This window comes from Carcharodon carcharias, chromosome 3 (genome assembly GCF_017639515.1).
Source record: "Carcharodon carcharias isolate sCarCar2 chromosome 3, sCarCar2.pri, whole genome shotgun sequence".
In the NCBI taxonomy this organism is placed as follows: domain Eukaryota; kingdom Metazoa; phylum Chordata; class Chondrichthyes; order Lamniformes; family Lamnidae; genus Carcharodon; species Carcharodon carcharias.
Window position 1 is genome coordinate 16,756,322 of NC_054469.1, and position 16,340 is coordinate 16,772,661.

General features: G+C 44.4%; 1 protein-coding gene across 1 annotated transcript in view; it reads left to right on the top strand.

Annotated features, from left to right (window-relative positions):
• LOC121276452 (pituitary adenylate cyclase-activating polypeptide type I receptor-like) overlaps positions 1-16,340 on the top strand; it is a 224,143-nt gene that overhangs the window by 196,980 nt on the left and 10,823 nt on the right. The window contains exon 13 of the mRNA XM_041184869.1: positions 6,690-6,770. Coding sequence (XP_041040803.1) covers positions 6,690-6,770 — 81 coding nt within the window. The remainder of the gene's footprint in view (positions 1-6,689; positions 6,771-16,340) is intronic.

Here is a 16,340-nt window from a genome sequence, read left to right on the forward strand (position 1 = left end):
GAGTAAGAGATAATTGTTGATATTTTACCTTCCCTGTTTCCTTATCCATTACTCTTAGTCTATTTACTGCTCCGATTGTCACCTAGAGCAGACAGGTCTGTGTTCCAACGCCTCTCAAACCTCAAATATATAAACTGGAGGCCATCCACTTGGGTGAGGGGTTGGACATGCGCACCTACAGAACTGGCAGCGACTCCAGGAGATAAAGCCAAATTTAAAAAAAAGACAATTTTAGCAGTTCAGCGAGAGCCAGGTTGATATAACGCAACATCCTGTAACGTGTGAGACTAGATCTCTGCTGGTTTCAAAATGGAGTATATGAAAACCTACAGCTCATATGGATCATGGGGAGGCCATTCCTCCCCTCAAGCCTGTTCCAACATTCAATTAGATCATTGGCTGATCTGAGCCAAGTCTCGAACCACCCACCTTGCCTCCATATCCCTTAATACCCAACAAAAACCTGCCTATCTTACTTTTGACATTTTCAATTGCGCTATAACTGCTGCACAATTCACGTACTCTAGTCTGAAAATATCTTTTCCCCAGAATATGACCACAGCACATATAATCTCACCTATTGCTTGTCTCCTATCATTTATTGAGCCAGTGGGACGATGTAGAACTGGGGCCTGTCAAACTCGGCCGGTTAGTGGATTGTTTCCTGTATTGATTTCAATTGGCTGAGGTGGGGAGGGGGAGGGGGAGGGGCACTCAGGGATTTTCCAGGGTATTTTTTTCCCATAGTGGCCGATTTCTATCCATTTCCTTGCCTCTCCTAGGAGGTTATGTGGCTGCTAGGAGCAGAGCGGGAGGAGCTGGAGGCGTGTGGGAGGGAGCAAACGTTTCAGGAATGAACTCCTCTCATCACGGTGCTCGATGGACCAGTTACACATTTCTTACCTATGAAGCTTGTGTAAACGCTCGGGCTCTTTCATTGGTGAATTATTCTAACGTCTTGGGAATCCCCATTGCCAAGAGTATCTTCGACTTTGATCTTTTCCTTCTTCTTAAGACTCACAGCCTAGCAGCTCCATCTAGTCAATCTATAAGGTTCAAACTCCGTTTCCTAGTCACCAACCCCATCCCTTGCCCTGGCACCAGTCTAAGATTCAGCTAAGCTTGTTCACAACCGTGATGCCACATTTGACCCCAAGATGTGCTTCCGACCTCCTATTCACAGCCTACAAAGACAGTCTACTTTCACCATCGCAACGTCACCCACTTCCTCCCCTGTCTCAGTTCTGCTAGTGTTCAAATCCTCGTTCAGGCTTTTGTTACTTTTTGACTTGACTGGTCTCCCACATTCTATTCTCTGTAGACTTGAGGCCCTCCAGAACTTGGCTTCTTGCACCTTAACTCACACCAAATCCCGTTCCCCTGTCACCCCTGTGCTCGCTGACCTACCTTGGCTCCAGGTCAAGCAACGTCTTGATTTTAAAGTTCCCATCCTTGTTCTCAAATCCCTCGGGGTCCTTGCACCCCCCCCCCCCCCCTCCCTGTCTCTGTAACCCCATCTGGCCCCACAACCCTCTGAGATATCTGCGGCCATTGAACTCAGGCCTCTTGTGCATCCCCAATTGTAATCACTCCATCGCTGGTGGCCGTGCCTTCAGTTGCCTAGGCCTCAAGCTCTGGAATTTCCTGCCTATACCTCTCTACCTCACTTGCTTCCTTTAAGACACTGCTTGAACCCTACCTCACTGACCAAGTGTGTGGTCACCTGACCCAGTAACTCCTTATGTGGCTCCGTGTCATATTTTGTTTCATCATGTTCCTGTGAAGTCACTATGCAAATGTAAGTCAGTCTTTTGGCAGTACAGGACTTGAGTATTGCCAATAAAAGACATTGTGTGGAAGCTTTTCGTCTTGTCATCAGGACAAATCGCAAGAATACCAATGTTTGGCAGTTAACTGTCATCCATTGTTAACTGGTGCATTCTCCATGGCAATGCCTCTAAAGGTCAGAGTCTACTCGCCAAGCAATCACCACTCTCTTCTCATACAGTATAAAGCTGTTGCTTTCCCTGACGTTGGTATCTTTTGCAATTGGTGGATGATGAGTGCAAGATGAAAAGCTTCGATAAAATGTCTTTAAATATAAGCTGGTGTTGTTTTCCATGGCAAGGTAACACTTGTACACCTGTGGAAATTTTCTTCAACGAGTCTTCACTTTCTGCTCTGTCAGCCAATCTATCCCACATTTCGGGTTTTGTTTATTCTCATTTATATTTTCACGGCTGGACTCAGTGATGTTTCTGCCCCTTTATCTTTCCGTCCGTAGAGTTGAAAGGAAACTGGGTTTGGGGGGCAACAGAAACACAAGTTTATTGCTATTATGTGACGGATATTCATGCGATAAATTTGGCACTCTAGGGTCAAAAGTAGAGAGCATTGCAGGTGTTGGAAGTGCTAAATAAAAGAAATGCTCGCATTTATATTGTGCCTTTCTCTACCGCAGGACATCCCAACGCGCCCCACAACCAATGAAGCACTTTTTCTGAAGTGTAGTCGCTATCCTAACATAGGAAACAGGCAGCAGATTTGTGCATAGTAAGCCCCCACAAAGTGCAGTGTGATAACCTGCCTTGATTGATAGTTGCCTGATGTTGTTTGAGGGATAAATATTGGTCAGGACACTGGCAAAGCACTCTTATAATGCCGTGTGGTCCTTTACATCCAGACAGTGGAGACTCTCAGTTGAGCATCTCAGCTAAAATTATATATTTTCACACAATCTGATCAGATGCTACATTACGTTGTTTGTGTCGACTTTGATATCTTTAAAGCCTTTTAAAAAAAAGTCGCTGTAAAAAGATCCTCCCTCGCCTGCACTGAGAGCGTCAGCCTGGATTGTCTGCTTGAGTCTGCACACTGGGACTTGAAGCCGTGAACTTTGTGCCTCGGGGGTGAGAGTGTCACCCCACTGAGCCACAATGAGTTATCACTGAAGTATGTTTTAAATTAATTCTTGCATTTTCCCCTGTGCTGGACTCAACATGACGTCCTGATTTTGATATCTGAAGGGACAGTGTTTTGGAACAGTTTTCCAATAGAATCAGCAGACAGAGAGGATGCAATAGTACTATAGAAGTTTACAGTGCAGAAGGAGACCATTTGGCCCATTGTATCTGTACCAGCTTTTTGCTAGAACAATTTGAAAGTAATATACATCCTAGCTCTCTCCCCGCAGCCTTATACCTTACTGTTAAAAGTACCCTGTCTGGTTTTAATATGCTTTCTATAATTCCCTGCCCAAATCTGCACGTAATATTTTGTACCTGTTGTCTAACCATTGCCTTACACAAGTTTCTTGTCACCTCTTTGGTGTCGTACTGGAGGCCTCTGTTTATAAAACCCAAAGTAGTATTGTATAAAACACTGAACAACTACCAGCCTCAAATGCTGCCATATGTTCACTTCTGATCACTGAGTCATGTGAGGATGTAACTGATCTTGAAATGAATAAGGGGCATAGGGCATCATACTAGTAACGTCACTAGATTTAATAATTCAGGGACCCAGATCCGTGGGTTCAAATCCCTCCACAGTAGCTGGTGGAATTTCAATTCAATTAATAAAGTTTTAAAAAATTATTAATTGAATAAAAAGCTATTCTCAGTCATGTTGACCGTGAAACTATCATCAATTGTCAACTAATCATCAGATTTCCAGCATCCGCAGTATTTTGCTGTTATCAATGGTCAATTAATGCCCCTTTAGGGAAGGACATCTGCCATCCTTACCCGGTCTGGCCTACATGTGACTCCAGACCCACAGCAAATGTGGTTGACTCTTAATGGCTCTGTAATGGCTGAGTAGCGCTTTCAGTTCAAGGGCAATTTGGGATGGGCAAAAAATCCTGGCCTTGTCAGTGATGCCCACATCCCTTGCAAGAATAAAGCAGACATGTGGGGAATAAATTATGAATTGAAAGGAGAGATTTACGAAGTTGGCGTATGTGGAAAGCCAACCAGTGTTTCCAAGAGTATGGAAGAAATTGTCAAAGTTGATGGAGGGGATTGTAGAATCTGAGAATGTTACCACTCTGCCTGTTTTTCTCCACACTAGCCACTTGGTTTGAATATGCATTTGGCTAGCTTCCCACCCCCACCCGCCCCCGCGCACCCCCCCCCCCCACCCCCTGCCATTCAATGTTCATGTTTTCCAAATGGGCATCTAATTGAAAGAATGAATGAAGTCTGTCACCGAAAACACAGTGTGTGGTGGAGATCTCCACATTCTGACCACCATCTGTGCCACTGTTCCTATCCTCTCCCATTTGAGCTTTTCCCGAATACAATAAATTGGTGCCCTTCGCTAGCTTCTCATTGGCCACCAGAACCTGCCTGTTACTACTTGCCTCATGGTAACCCATCGGACCCAGAAGACCTCTACAAGGTCACCCCCTCAATCTTCGCAGCCCCTATGAAAACGTCAGCTCTAAGTGAATTGGTTTTGAGTGAATTGAAACTCTGTAGATATAACCAGCTCATCACTGGCAATGTCCTAGTGAGGCTCTTCCATTGTTTTTACAAGCTCCTTATAAGTACTTAGCAGCGTAGGAACAGATGTAGGCCACTCAGCCCCTCAGGCTTATTCCTGCTGTACTCCTGTTATATTGCCTGGTTGTGTAAACATTATCTCGTTGGTTAGTACAATATGCCCCCACTTACAAAACCAAGGTTTCTATTTGCCTATTTCTGGCCTTATGTACTCAGCTGAAAGATAGAGCGAATGGCTCAATGCACTTACCCAGCACCATAAACGTCCTCAGGACATCCCAAAGTTCTCCGTAGCCAGTGGAGCTCGATTGAAGTGTACTCATTATTGTATATATCAGGAAGCACAGCAGCCATAATGAGAACATTAAAGAAGCTTGACACCATCCAGGACACAGCAGCCCGCTTGATTGGCACCACATCCACAAACATTCACTCCCCCTACCACCAACGCACAGTGTGTACCATCTACAAGATGCACTGCAGGAACTTACCTTAGACAGCACCTTCCAAACCCACAACCACCACCATCTAAAAGGACAAGGGCAGCAGACACATGGGAACACCACCATCTGGAAGTTCCCCTCCAAGTCACTCACCATCCTAACTTGGAAATATATCGCCGTTCCTTCACTGTCGCTGGGTCAAAATCCTGGAACTCCCTCCCTAACAGCACTGTGGGTGTACCTACACCACATGGACTGCAGCGGTTCAAGAAGGCAGCTCACCACCACCTTCTCAAGGGCAACTAGGGATGGGCAATAAATGCTGGCCCAGCCAGTGAAGCCCACACCCCGTGAATGAGTTAAAATAAAATGAGCACAGCAAGTTCCCACAAACAGCAATGCGATCATGAGCAGAATGTTTCTTTGTGATATTGGTTGAGGGATTAGTATTGGCCAGGACAGCAGGCATAACTCCCTTGTGCTTCTTTGAAACAGTGCCATGGGATCCTTTACATCCACCTGAGAGGGAAAACAGTTCCTTGGTTTAATGTCTCATTTGCAAGACAGCAGCACTGAGAGCACAGTTCTCCCTTAGTACCTGCCATTTTTAATAACCCTTCACTGTGGGAGGAGATTTGATGGAGGCATTATGAAGGGTCTGGACAGAGCAGATAGAGAGAAACTATTCTCATGGGTGGGAGGATCGAGAACCAACGGGCACCAATTTAAGGTGGTTGACAAAAGAACCAATGGGGACATGAGGAAAAACTTCTTTACTCATCGAGTGGTTAGGTTCTGGAACGCGCTGCCGGCAAGTGTGGTGGAGGCAGGTTCAATCATGGCTTGAGAATTGGATCATTGGCTAAAGGTGAAAAAATCCAGGGCTACAGGGAGAAGCTAGGGGAGTGGGACCAGGCTGTGTTCAAAATCCTGGAACTCCCTCCCTAACAGCACTCTGGGTGTGCCTACACCAACATGGACTGCAGTGGTTCAAGAAGGCAACCTCACCAATGCTAGCCTAGACGGCGATGCCCACATCTCACAAAACAAAAGGGAGCCAAATGGCTTCCTGTATGTGCTGCAACTATTCTATGAAGGGGGTCCTGTTGTCAGCAAACACAATTAAGGGGCAAGACAAGCTTCCCATGTCACAGATGGGAAAGGAGTTTGTAAGGATAGGAACAGCATTCACATGATTTAGCAGGTGAGGGAAGGTCAGGGCCCCTCATTATTGCACAGACCTTCACTCCATTGGAGAGTGGTGGAAGGATTTTGCAAGTCATTTAACAGACTGCTTTCAGGCACATGAACACTCCTTCCATGCCCCACAAGTGCTAGAGTTGGACCTGAACTGAGGACCTTGTGTGGTCTGAAGCAGGAAGCACTACCAAAATGAGCCACTTGGGGGGCATAGTGAGTAGTTGGAACTTATCTAACTAAAAGGATGAGTTGGTTGACCTTTCCCTTAAAAGCCTGATGTGCTTATGTTCTACTGTATATATGCTGCCATTCTGGTTAGAAATTGAGATGAAGTGTGTGTTTGTGTGTAAGACAAACACAGTACTGTAATTCTGACGTTTCTTGTTTTATGGCCTGCTGGGAAAAGCACAACACACACCTTTTTATTCTCTCTTTCTCACCCGTTCCCCATTCATCGTGTTATTTATTTTCCTTTTTTTTCTCTCTGGCTGGTTCTATCTTCTGTAAATAAACTGAATCAAAACTTTGTCATGTTTGACAGCTGTGTGCAGAAATGCTACTGTCAGCCTCAGAGAGTTAACCAGCATGTGTGCAAGATGTCAGAACTATCCACCATTACCCTGTAAGTCAAAGTGAAACCTCCCTCCCCACTGAACTGATGTCTGTTGTGAAAGCATGCGTGGAATATTTACTACGTTTACCTCTGTGTTTCTGGAAGAAATTAATACTCAACCTTCTGTCCAGATAGAAAATAGAAGATGGGGTCAATAGGCGGTGGCCAAAATTGGCCTTTCCAAGAGATTAGAATTGTGGGGCATCATCTTAAAGTTTACTTATGGGGTGCCATTTATTCTGACTACCCTGTTTAGATAGGAGACCAAGGATTGAGACCATAACTGATTCTACGAGTGTATTAGGAAAACAATTGTTAATTCAGCATGACACGTGAATGCTTTATCATCCAACAGCAATGTGTTCAGCTGATTAGGTTCACTGTTGAGTTTGGATTTAACGGTGCTCGGATGAAATGGCTTTGAATCGCAATCTGATTGGGTGGTTGACTATATTTAGATTTATAGTGTTGACATATGAGATGCCTCCTGCACATTGTTGGGAAGGGAAAAGAGGGAACCTGCATTTACATACCACCTTTCACGACCTCCAGACATCCCAAAGCACTTCACATTTAATGAAGTACTTTTAGTGACTTGTGTAATGTACGATATGCACCAGCCAATCTATCGCCCAGTGAGATCAAACAAACAGCAATACAATAAATGATTAGATAATCTGTTTTAGCAATGGTTGCTGAGCGATAAGTGCTGGTTAGGTCACAGGAGAGAAGTCCCCAGCTCTTCTTCAAAATAGAGCCTGAGGTTCTTTCACGCATCTGGGTGGGTGTCTATGCCCTTGGTTTATCATCTCATCCAATGGAGGGCACCTCTGCCAGTGCTACACTCCCACAGCACTGCGCTGGAAGTTCAAGTCTCTGGCCTGGGGGGGCTTGAATTAGCAAACCTTGGTATTTGGAGGCAAGTGAATTATCACTGCACCATTCGTAGCCACCAGTAATGGCGTACGATGCCTTAATGTTTGGTTTGGTTTAGTTGACACATTGAATCAACTCAATCCTTATGGAGAGTGGCCAAGTAGAAGTCATTCAAACATTTAGCTACAACTGGGAGGAGTGGAAACTTGTTGGTGCCCAGAATCAGAAGAACCCAGGCCCACCTAAAAGTGGGCCTCGGGCTTCTTGAATATTAATTAGTTGACCTGCCAGTGCCTGTCACGCCTCAACGGCGGCAGCTCTCCTGTTTGAATTCTCAGCCTCAGTGGCAGCTGCCCCGAAGGTAAGTCCGCGGGCGGGAAGGGGATTGGGGGATTGAGTGACGACAAGAGGGATGGGGGTGGGGGAGGGCGATTGGATACCGAGGAATTGGGGGAGGTGTCTGCTGGCGAGAACTTTGGAGCAGGCGTCCTCACATGGTCCACAGGTTGTTCTTGTTAATGAGGGGCTGACCACCCTGTTTAACATATTCACTTGGCCAGATGCCTATTCCAGACAGCTGTGGTGGGTTGGACTCGGCCATCCCATTGCTAAATTTGCCCTAACCCTAAATATAACGCAGACCCATTTTTATCTCTAAAACCCTTGATTCTTAATTCAGGGATTTGTATTAAATTTCAAGCATTCTTACCCCCTATCACTACTAATACCCACTATTATGTAGCTCATGTAAAATATTATTTCTTCCTCAACAATTTCGAAGCCTTGAGTCTGCGTTCTGCAGAAACTGTCCATTTCTGCTGGCCCTTTAACCATTCTCCAAGGTGGTGGATTCACTGTATTCCCATGATAGCAAATAGGCACTTAGGAATAGGAGGAGGCCTCACAGTACCTCAGGCCTGTTCAGTAAGCTGATGGCTAATCTGAATCTTAACTCAATCTAACACCTTTGCTTCATAACCCTTGATATCTTTGCCTCATCAAAATCTATTGATCTGTCTTGGAATCTCCAACTGACCCTCAGTTTGTTTTGTGGGGAACAGAATTCCAAAGTTCCATGACCATTTGTGTGAGAAATTGTTCTGTGATTTCACTGCTGATGCCCCTCTTGATTTGAATTGTCCCACTTAGAGGAAATAGTTTTGTTCTTTTTCTGCCCTGTTGAGTCACTTTGAACACCTCAATTAATCGGATCACCCCTTCTGAATTCTAGGGAATACCAGCTATGTATAAGCGGCAACCTCCTCACAATTTAACCCTCGAAGCCCTGGTATCATTCTGGTTTATCCTTTCCATATTCTGTTAAGGGCCATTTATCTCCGCAGATGACACCTGACCTAGTCGAGTATTTCCAGCATTTTCTCTTTTTTATGATCCCACCTGAAGCTCAGTGCCCAATGTTGAATGCAGTATCTGGATGCAATGTGACCAGAGCTCTGTACAGCTGCAGTAGAACATCCTTCCCATTAAAATTCAACTCCTCTGAGACATTAGGAACATAGAAAACGTCTACATTCGGCCCATCGTGTGTGCGCCAGCCTAGAAAGAGTTGTGCAGTATAATTCCCACGTTCCGGCTTTTGGTCCATAGCCTTGTCAGTTATGGCACCTCGAGTGCACATGCCACATTATTTTTTAAATGTTATGAGGGTTTCTGCCTCCATCACCTTCTGGGTGAAAAAGTAATTGCTCCTCAGCTCCCCTCTAATCCAATTGCAATACTCCTCCTGTGACGTTAGCACTATTAGCACAATTGATTCACTTTTATGATTAATATTTGCACCTGTACCCTAGCTTTAAACAGTTTGTGTATATGAACACCTAAATCTCTTGGCTTCTCCACTGCCTCCCAGCTCTCATCGATGAGAAAATATCCTTCTTTGTCTCTCTCACATCCACAGTTGATAGCCTCATGGTTGTCTGCCTTGACCATAGGTTTACCCGCTCGCTTAGTCTGCCTGTGGCCCTTTGCAACTTCCTCCTCCCAACTGACGGCCTCGTAACTTAATGCTATCTGTTAACTTGCAGATACGATGCTCTACTCTTTCTTCCACCTCATTGTGCATGTACGGTGAAAAACTGAGAGCCCGTCAAAGATCCCTGGAGAACATCGCTAGTCACCTCCTGCCAGTCAGAAAAATAAACCCTTTATCCCCCACTTCTGCCTCCTAACTCTCAACAACAATGTATTTATATGGCATAATAAGACCATAAGATGTTGGAGCAGAAGGAGGCCATTCGGCCCATCGAGTCTGCTCCGCCATCCAATGAGATCATGGCTGATCTGATAATCCTCAACTCCACTTTCCTGCCTTTTCCCCATAATCCTTGATTCCCTTGCTAATTAAAAATCTGTCTATCTCAGCCTTGAATATACTCAACGACCCAGCCTCTATAGCCCTCTGATAGAGAATTCCACAGATTCACTACCCTCTGAGGGAAGAAATTCCTCCTCATCTCTGTTTTAAATGGGTGCCCCCTTACTCTGAGATTATACCCTCTGGTCCTAGGCTCTCCCACAAGGGGAAACAATCTCTCAGCATCTGCCCTGTCAAGCCTCTCATTCATCTAAATGTGGGAAAATGTGAGGTTATGCACATTGGCAGGAAGAATAGAGGAGCTGAATATTATTTAAATGGAGAAAGACTGCAGAAGGCTACAGCACAGAGGGATTTGGGAGTCCTTGTGCCTTATAGAATGCCTTTTCGAAATCCAAATATATTACATCTCCTGGTTCCCCTTTACCTATCCTGCTTGTTACCTCCTCGAAGAATTCTAATAAATTTGTTGGGCATAATTTCCCCTTCATGAAGCCATGCTGACTCTGCTTGATTATATTCTGCATTTTTAAATGCCCTGCGATTACATCCTTCATAAGGGACTCCAACATTTTCCCAATGACAGATGTTAAGCTAACTGGCCTATAGTTACCCGTTTTTTTGTCTCCCTCCATTTTTGAATAAGGGTGTCACGTTGGCAGTTTTCCAATTCTCTGGTACTTTTCCAGAGTCTAAGGATTCTTGGAAGATTACTACCAGTGCATTCACTATCTCTGTAACTACTTCCTTTAATATCCTTGGATGCAACCCATCAGGTCCAGGGGTTGAACCAAGTTCAATACAGGTTCAGCCTAGCTTCCTTACTTTTCAATTCTATCCCTCTAGAAATAAAGCCTAGTGCTTGATTTGTTTTTTTAATGGCCTTGCTAACCTGTGGCATAACGTTTGGTGATTGATGTGTTTGTACTGCTGAAAAATTATTTTGAGCCATGGTTTTGTTGCTGGTGGAACATACCAGTGATCCTCTTCTCTGTTTGGCCTGGATCTGCACACAGCTGTCTTACCTTTGACCTTTGTATCTCTCTAATTGTAAGCAGTCAGTGTCCTTCGAGAGTGTATAGAATTCCTCAAGGAAGATTGGAGTGATAACGAGCCCATCATGCACTCTGATTTTGGTCAAGTTGTGTGCGTCCTTTGCACTGTTACTTAATTTTATCTTTCATCAAGTCCAATCTTTGAGTCTTCCTTAAGTGCAGGCACTAAAATCCTATAGTCCAAAAGTGCAAAATCCTTCAATAATTTGCAACACTGACGAATACTCCGCAATGTAGGAAGGTGAGGAATAGGATGCCTTATGAGGTAGATTCAAAATCAGCTGCATATGGGAGAAAGCAGATGTGAGTTTATTGAAAGAAATATCATCAGGTTTCATGGAGAATGGAAATTAGTTTAGATAGAGCCACTTTTAGGCACAAATATTAATATTGTGGAAAAGATGACTCATTCATAGATTTGAAAGCAATAAAGGATCCAACAAGAGAGAATTTAACCATCTCCCCTTGACATCCAATGGCATTACTATCGCTGAATCCCCCACTAGCAACATCCAGTTACCATAGGCCAGAAACTGAACTGGACTAGCCATATAAATACTGTGGCTACAAGAGCAGGTCAAAGGCTAGGAATCCTGCAGTGAGTGACTCACCTCCTGACTCCCCAAAGCCTGTCCACCATCTACAAGACACAAGTCAGGAGTGTGATGGAATACACCCCACTTGCCTGGATGAGTGCAGCTCCCACAACACTCAAGAAGCTCAATACAATCCAGAACAAAGCAGCCCACTTAATTGACAAACTAACCATTACCTTAAACATTCACTCCCTCCACAACCAGTGCAAAATGCATAACAGCTACAAGATGCACAGCAGCACCCTCCAAACCCGTGACCTCTAGCATCTAGAAGGACAAGGGCAGCAGATAGATGGGAACACCACCACCTGCAGGTTACCCTCCAAGCCACTCACAATCCTGATTTGGAAATATGTCGCTGTTCCTTCACTGTCGCTGGGTCAAAATCCTGGAACTCCCTTACTAACAGCACTGTAGGTGTATCTACACCACATGGACTGCAGCGGTTCAAGAAGGCAGCTCACCACCACCTTCTCAAGGGCAATTAGGGATGGACAATAAATGCTGGCCTAGTCACTGACACCCACATCCAAAGAATGAATAAAATAAACCCTTCCAGACTCTCCTGTCTGGCTCCCCACCTCCCATGAACTCAGCTTAAGCTTTGCTGCTTGCATCCGAACTCACATCAAGTCCCATTTACCCATCACCCCTGTGCTCGCTAACTTACATTGGCTCCCGGTCTGGCATCACCTCAATTTTAAATCTTCTCCATCCCCGTTTCCACATTCCTTCCAGGCTCTTACCACTCCCCCACCCATCTCTGTAATCAGACTCACAACCCCCCTACAACCTTCCATCCCCCTCCTTCCCTGATTTTCCCTGCTCTGCCATTGGCGGTGGTGTCTTCATCTCCCTGGGCTCCAGGAATACTCTCCCGAACCTCTCCTCCTCTCCACTTCTCTCTCCTCCTTTAAGATGCTCCGTCAGACCTGCCTCTGACCAAATTACTGATCAATTGCACTATCTCCCTCTTTGTTTTAATGTCAACGTTTACCTGATTATGCTCCCGTGAAGCGCCTTGGGATGGTTTACAATGCCTGAAGCATTGTACAAATAAACACTGTTGTGCCCTTATCATTGTTGAAGGTCCAACGGCTTTCTCTTGCCGCTCACAAATTGCACTTTTATACACGATGCGACCTTGTTAAACGTTTGCTAATATTGGAGAATCTTGTTTTTACTGATAAGTGAAATATTGAGCCTTCCTTCATTCCCAACCTGATGTTGGAACTTGAGCAAAACATGACAATACTGCAAATAATCTTATTCCATTCACCAAAGAGCGGGTCAGCTTTGTCCCTGTGGTGAATATTAAGGGCGAGGGTTATTTGAGGCGATGCCTCAAGGTGGTATATTCACCTAAACTTGTTAATTTCTTCATCATGGTTTTTTTTAATTGCTAAAGTAGAGCACAGCATAGGCCCAAGGTGAACCTCTCTGGCTCCGGGTTTCAACTTCAGGTCCAATTCTGATAAATTAAACTCAAATCATAATACTTACTTCATGCCTGTCCCTCGAATACAGATCTTCAAAGGTCAATCCTTTCATTGGCGGAAACCCAACTTCTAGAAACACCTTATTTTGAATCGTACTGTGACCTGTGATGTGTAATACCTGATGATGCCTCTGACCAGCCAAGGTGTCAGCCGTGGTAGCTCTTCAACTCTGAGCCGAAAGACTGTATAATCTAGACTGGCAGGGCTGAGGGGGTGCTGCACTGTCGCAGGCGCCATCTTTAGAATGAGGCATTTCAACCAAGGCTGCATCAACCCTCTCAGGTGGAGGCGAAATGTGCCACGACAGTATTTGGAGAAGAGCAGGGGAGTTATTCCCAACAAATATTGACTCTGCAGTAACATCAAAAAACAAATGAGCTGGCCATTATCACATTGCTGTTTGTGGGAGCTGGCTGTGCACCAATGGGCTGTCATGTTTCCCAACATTACAACAGTGACTACATTTCAAAAGTGTTCCTTCAGCTGTAAAGTGCATTGGGATGTCCTGAGGTCATGAGCAGCCCTATATAAATGGAAACTCTTCCTATCAAATTGCAACCTTATCACAAAGCCAGGGTTTAGATTGCTTGTAGCTTTGGCGATTTGCCACATTGATTCCTATTCATCCCAAACAGCCTCTGATGCAACAGACCAAATTTAACAAGCTATGATCACCACCTTTCTCTACAGCACCCACAGCCTGAATGAACATTTACAATAAAGAATTTGTGGCCACTTGACCATCGCACCCCGTCCATATTTTCCAAATTGGGAGACTAGGCTAGAGGATAGATCAATATAGAAGCAGTAGCAAACATTTAAGGGGATATTTTAGAATGCTCAGAATAAGTACATTCCTACTATAAAGAAAAATTCTAAGGGGATGATCCATCATCTGTGGTTAACTAAAGGAGTTAAGGAAAGTATCAAACTTAAGGAAAAAGCATATAACTGCGCAAAGATGAGTGGCAGGTCAGATGATTGGACAGAATATAAAGGGCAGCAGGGAATGACTAAAAGGTTAATCAGGAGAGAGAAATTAGAGTATGAGAGGAAACTAGCTAGAAATGTAAAAACGGATAGCAAGAGTTTCTACAGGTATTTAAAAAGGAAACTAGTAAGTAAAGTGAGTGTTGGTCCTCTAGAGACTGACAGGTGGGAGTTAATAGTAGATCATTGGGAAATGGTGGAAGAAATGAACAAATATTTTGCTTCTGTCTTCACTATAGAGACAAAAAATATTCCAATAATAACTGCAAATCAGGTGGTGAACTTGGCGAAACTGAAATCATTAGGAAGATGGTAGTGAGCAAACTGATGGAGCTGCAGGCTGACAAGTCTCCAGGTCCTGGTGAACTTCATCCTAGGGTCGTAAAAGACATGGCTAATGAGGTAGTAGATACATTGGTGTTAATTTTCCAAAATTCTCTAGATTCTGGAAAGGTTCTATCAGATTGGAAAGTAGCAAATATAACCCCTCTGTTCAAGAAGGGAGGGAGGCAGTAAACAGGGAACTATAGGCCAGTTAGCTTGATGTCTGTTGTGGGGAAGCTATTAGAATCAATCATTAAGGAGGTTACAGCTGGCACTTAGAAGAGCTCAAGGCAATGGGGAAGAGTCAGCATGGTTTTGTGAAAGAAAATAATGTTTAACCAATTTCTTGGAGATTTTTGAAGCAGTAACATGCGCAGTGGGTAAAGGGGAGCCTGTAGACGTGCTATACTTGGATTTCCAGAAGACATTTGATTAAGTGTCACATCAAAGATTATTATGGAAAATAAAAGCTCATGGTGTAGGGGGTAACATGTTAGCATGGATAGAAGATTGGCTGGCTGGCAGAAAGCAGAGAGTATGCATAAATGGGTCTTTTTCGGATTGGCAGGATGTGACGAGTGGAGTCCCACAGGGGTCTGTACTGGGGCCTCAACTTTTTACAATTTGCATCAATGAGTTAGATGAGGAGAGTGAAGACACGGTAGCTAAATTTGCAGATGACACAAAGATAGAGATGAGGAGTATTTTTTTCTCTCCGAGGGTTGTGTGACTTTGGAACTCTCTGCCTCAGAAGGTGGTGGAGGCGGGGTCATTGAATATTTTTAAAGCAGAGCCAGATAGATTCTTGATAGGCAAGGGAGTCAAAGATTACCGGGGTTAGATGGGAATGTGGAAATCGAAACACAAGAAGATCAGCCATGGTCTTATTGAATGGCAAAGCAGGCTCGAGGGGCCGAATGGCCTACTCCTGTTCCCATTTTCTTATGTTCTTATGTTCAATGTTTCTCCTTTTTTTTGGTGCTCAGCAAAGACTTGACCGCCCATTGAGACCAGATGATATAGTCAATTTGCCTTCAAATAATGTCACAAACTAGACCAACAAATGTTTGAAGCACATTGAGGTGGCAATCCCTCAAAAGGCTCTGTCTAATAACCCTGTAAAAGCGTTTCTGAAATGTTCCCTCACTCCTCCCTGGCAAAGTTATAATTTAAGTTAAATTATTGTTCTAGCCTAATTCCTAATCCCCCGCCCCCAGTTTGCTGAATTTCTTTAAGGATCAACAGATGGGAGTCACATGTTTAGTGTGGCACATTCTCATCCTTGAAGAACGTCGGAATAACTGGTTAGATTTGTTCAGCCAACCGCAGCTTCCATTGCGATTTTGTGATGTCACCCTCACAAATTACCAGAATTATTAGAAACAGAAAATGCTGGAAAAGTTCAGCAGGTCTGACAGCATCTGTGGAGAGAGAAGCGGAGTTAATGTTTTGTGTCTGTACGACTCTTCGTCAGAGTTCTGGGGAAGAATCAGGCGGACTGAAAACGTTAACTCGGGTTTCTCTCTCCACAGACGCTGTCAGACCTGCTGAGCTTTTCCAGCGTTTTCTGTTTTTATTTCAGATTTCCAGCATCCGCAGTATTTTGCTTTTGCCAGATTTATTAAATTCAGTTTTGTATCTTGTCATGAGGGGACGTCTTGTGGCGCAGTGGGTAGTGTCCCTACCTCTGGGCCAAAAGGTCTGGGTTCAAGTCCCACTTGATGGTCATGGAAGGTGTGTTCATAATGTGGCCACAGGGGTTGATTATCAGCCTGTAAATCCTTCCAATGTTCCCTGATGGCAGGCGATAAGAGTGGGAACATTTCCTGGTCAGCTGCACTGCAAAAGGCAACAGCAAACCATTGCAGTGCTTTGCCAAGTATAATCAGGGACCAATCCAATGG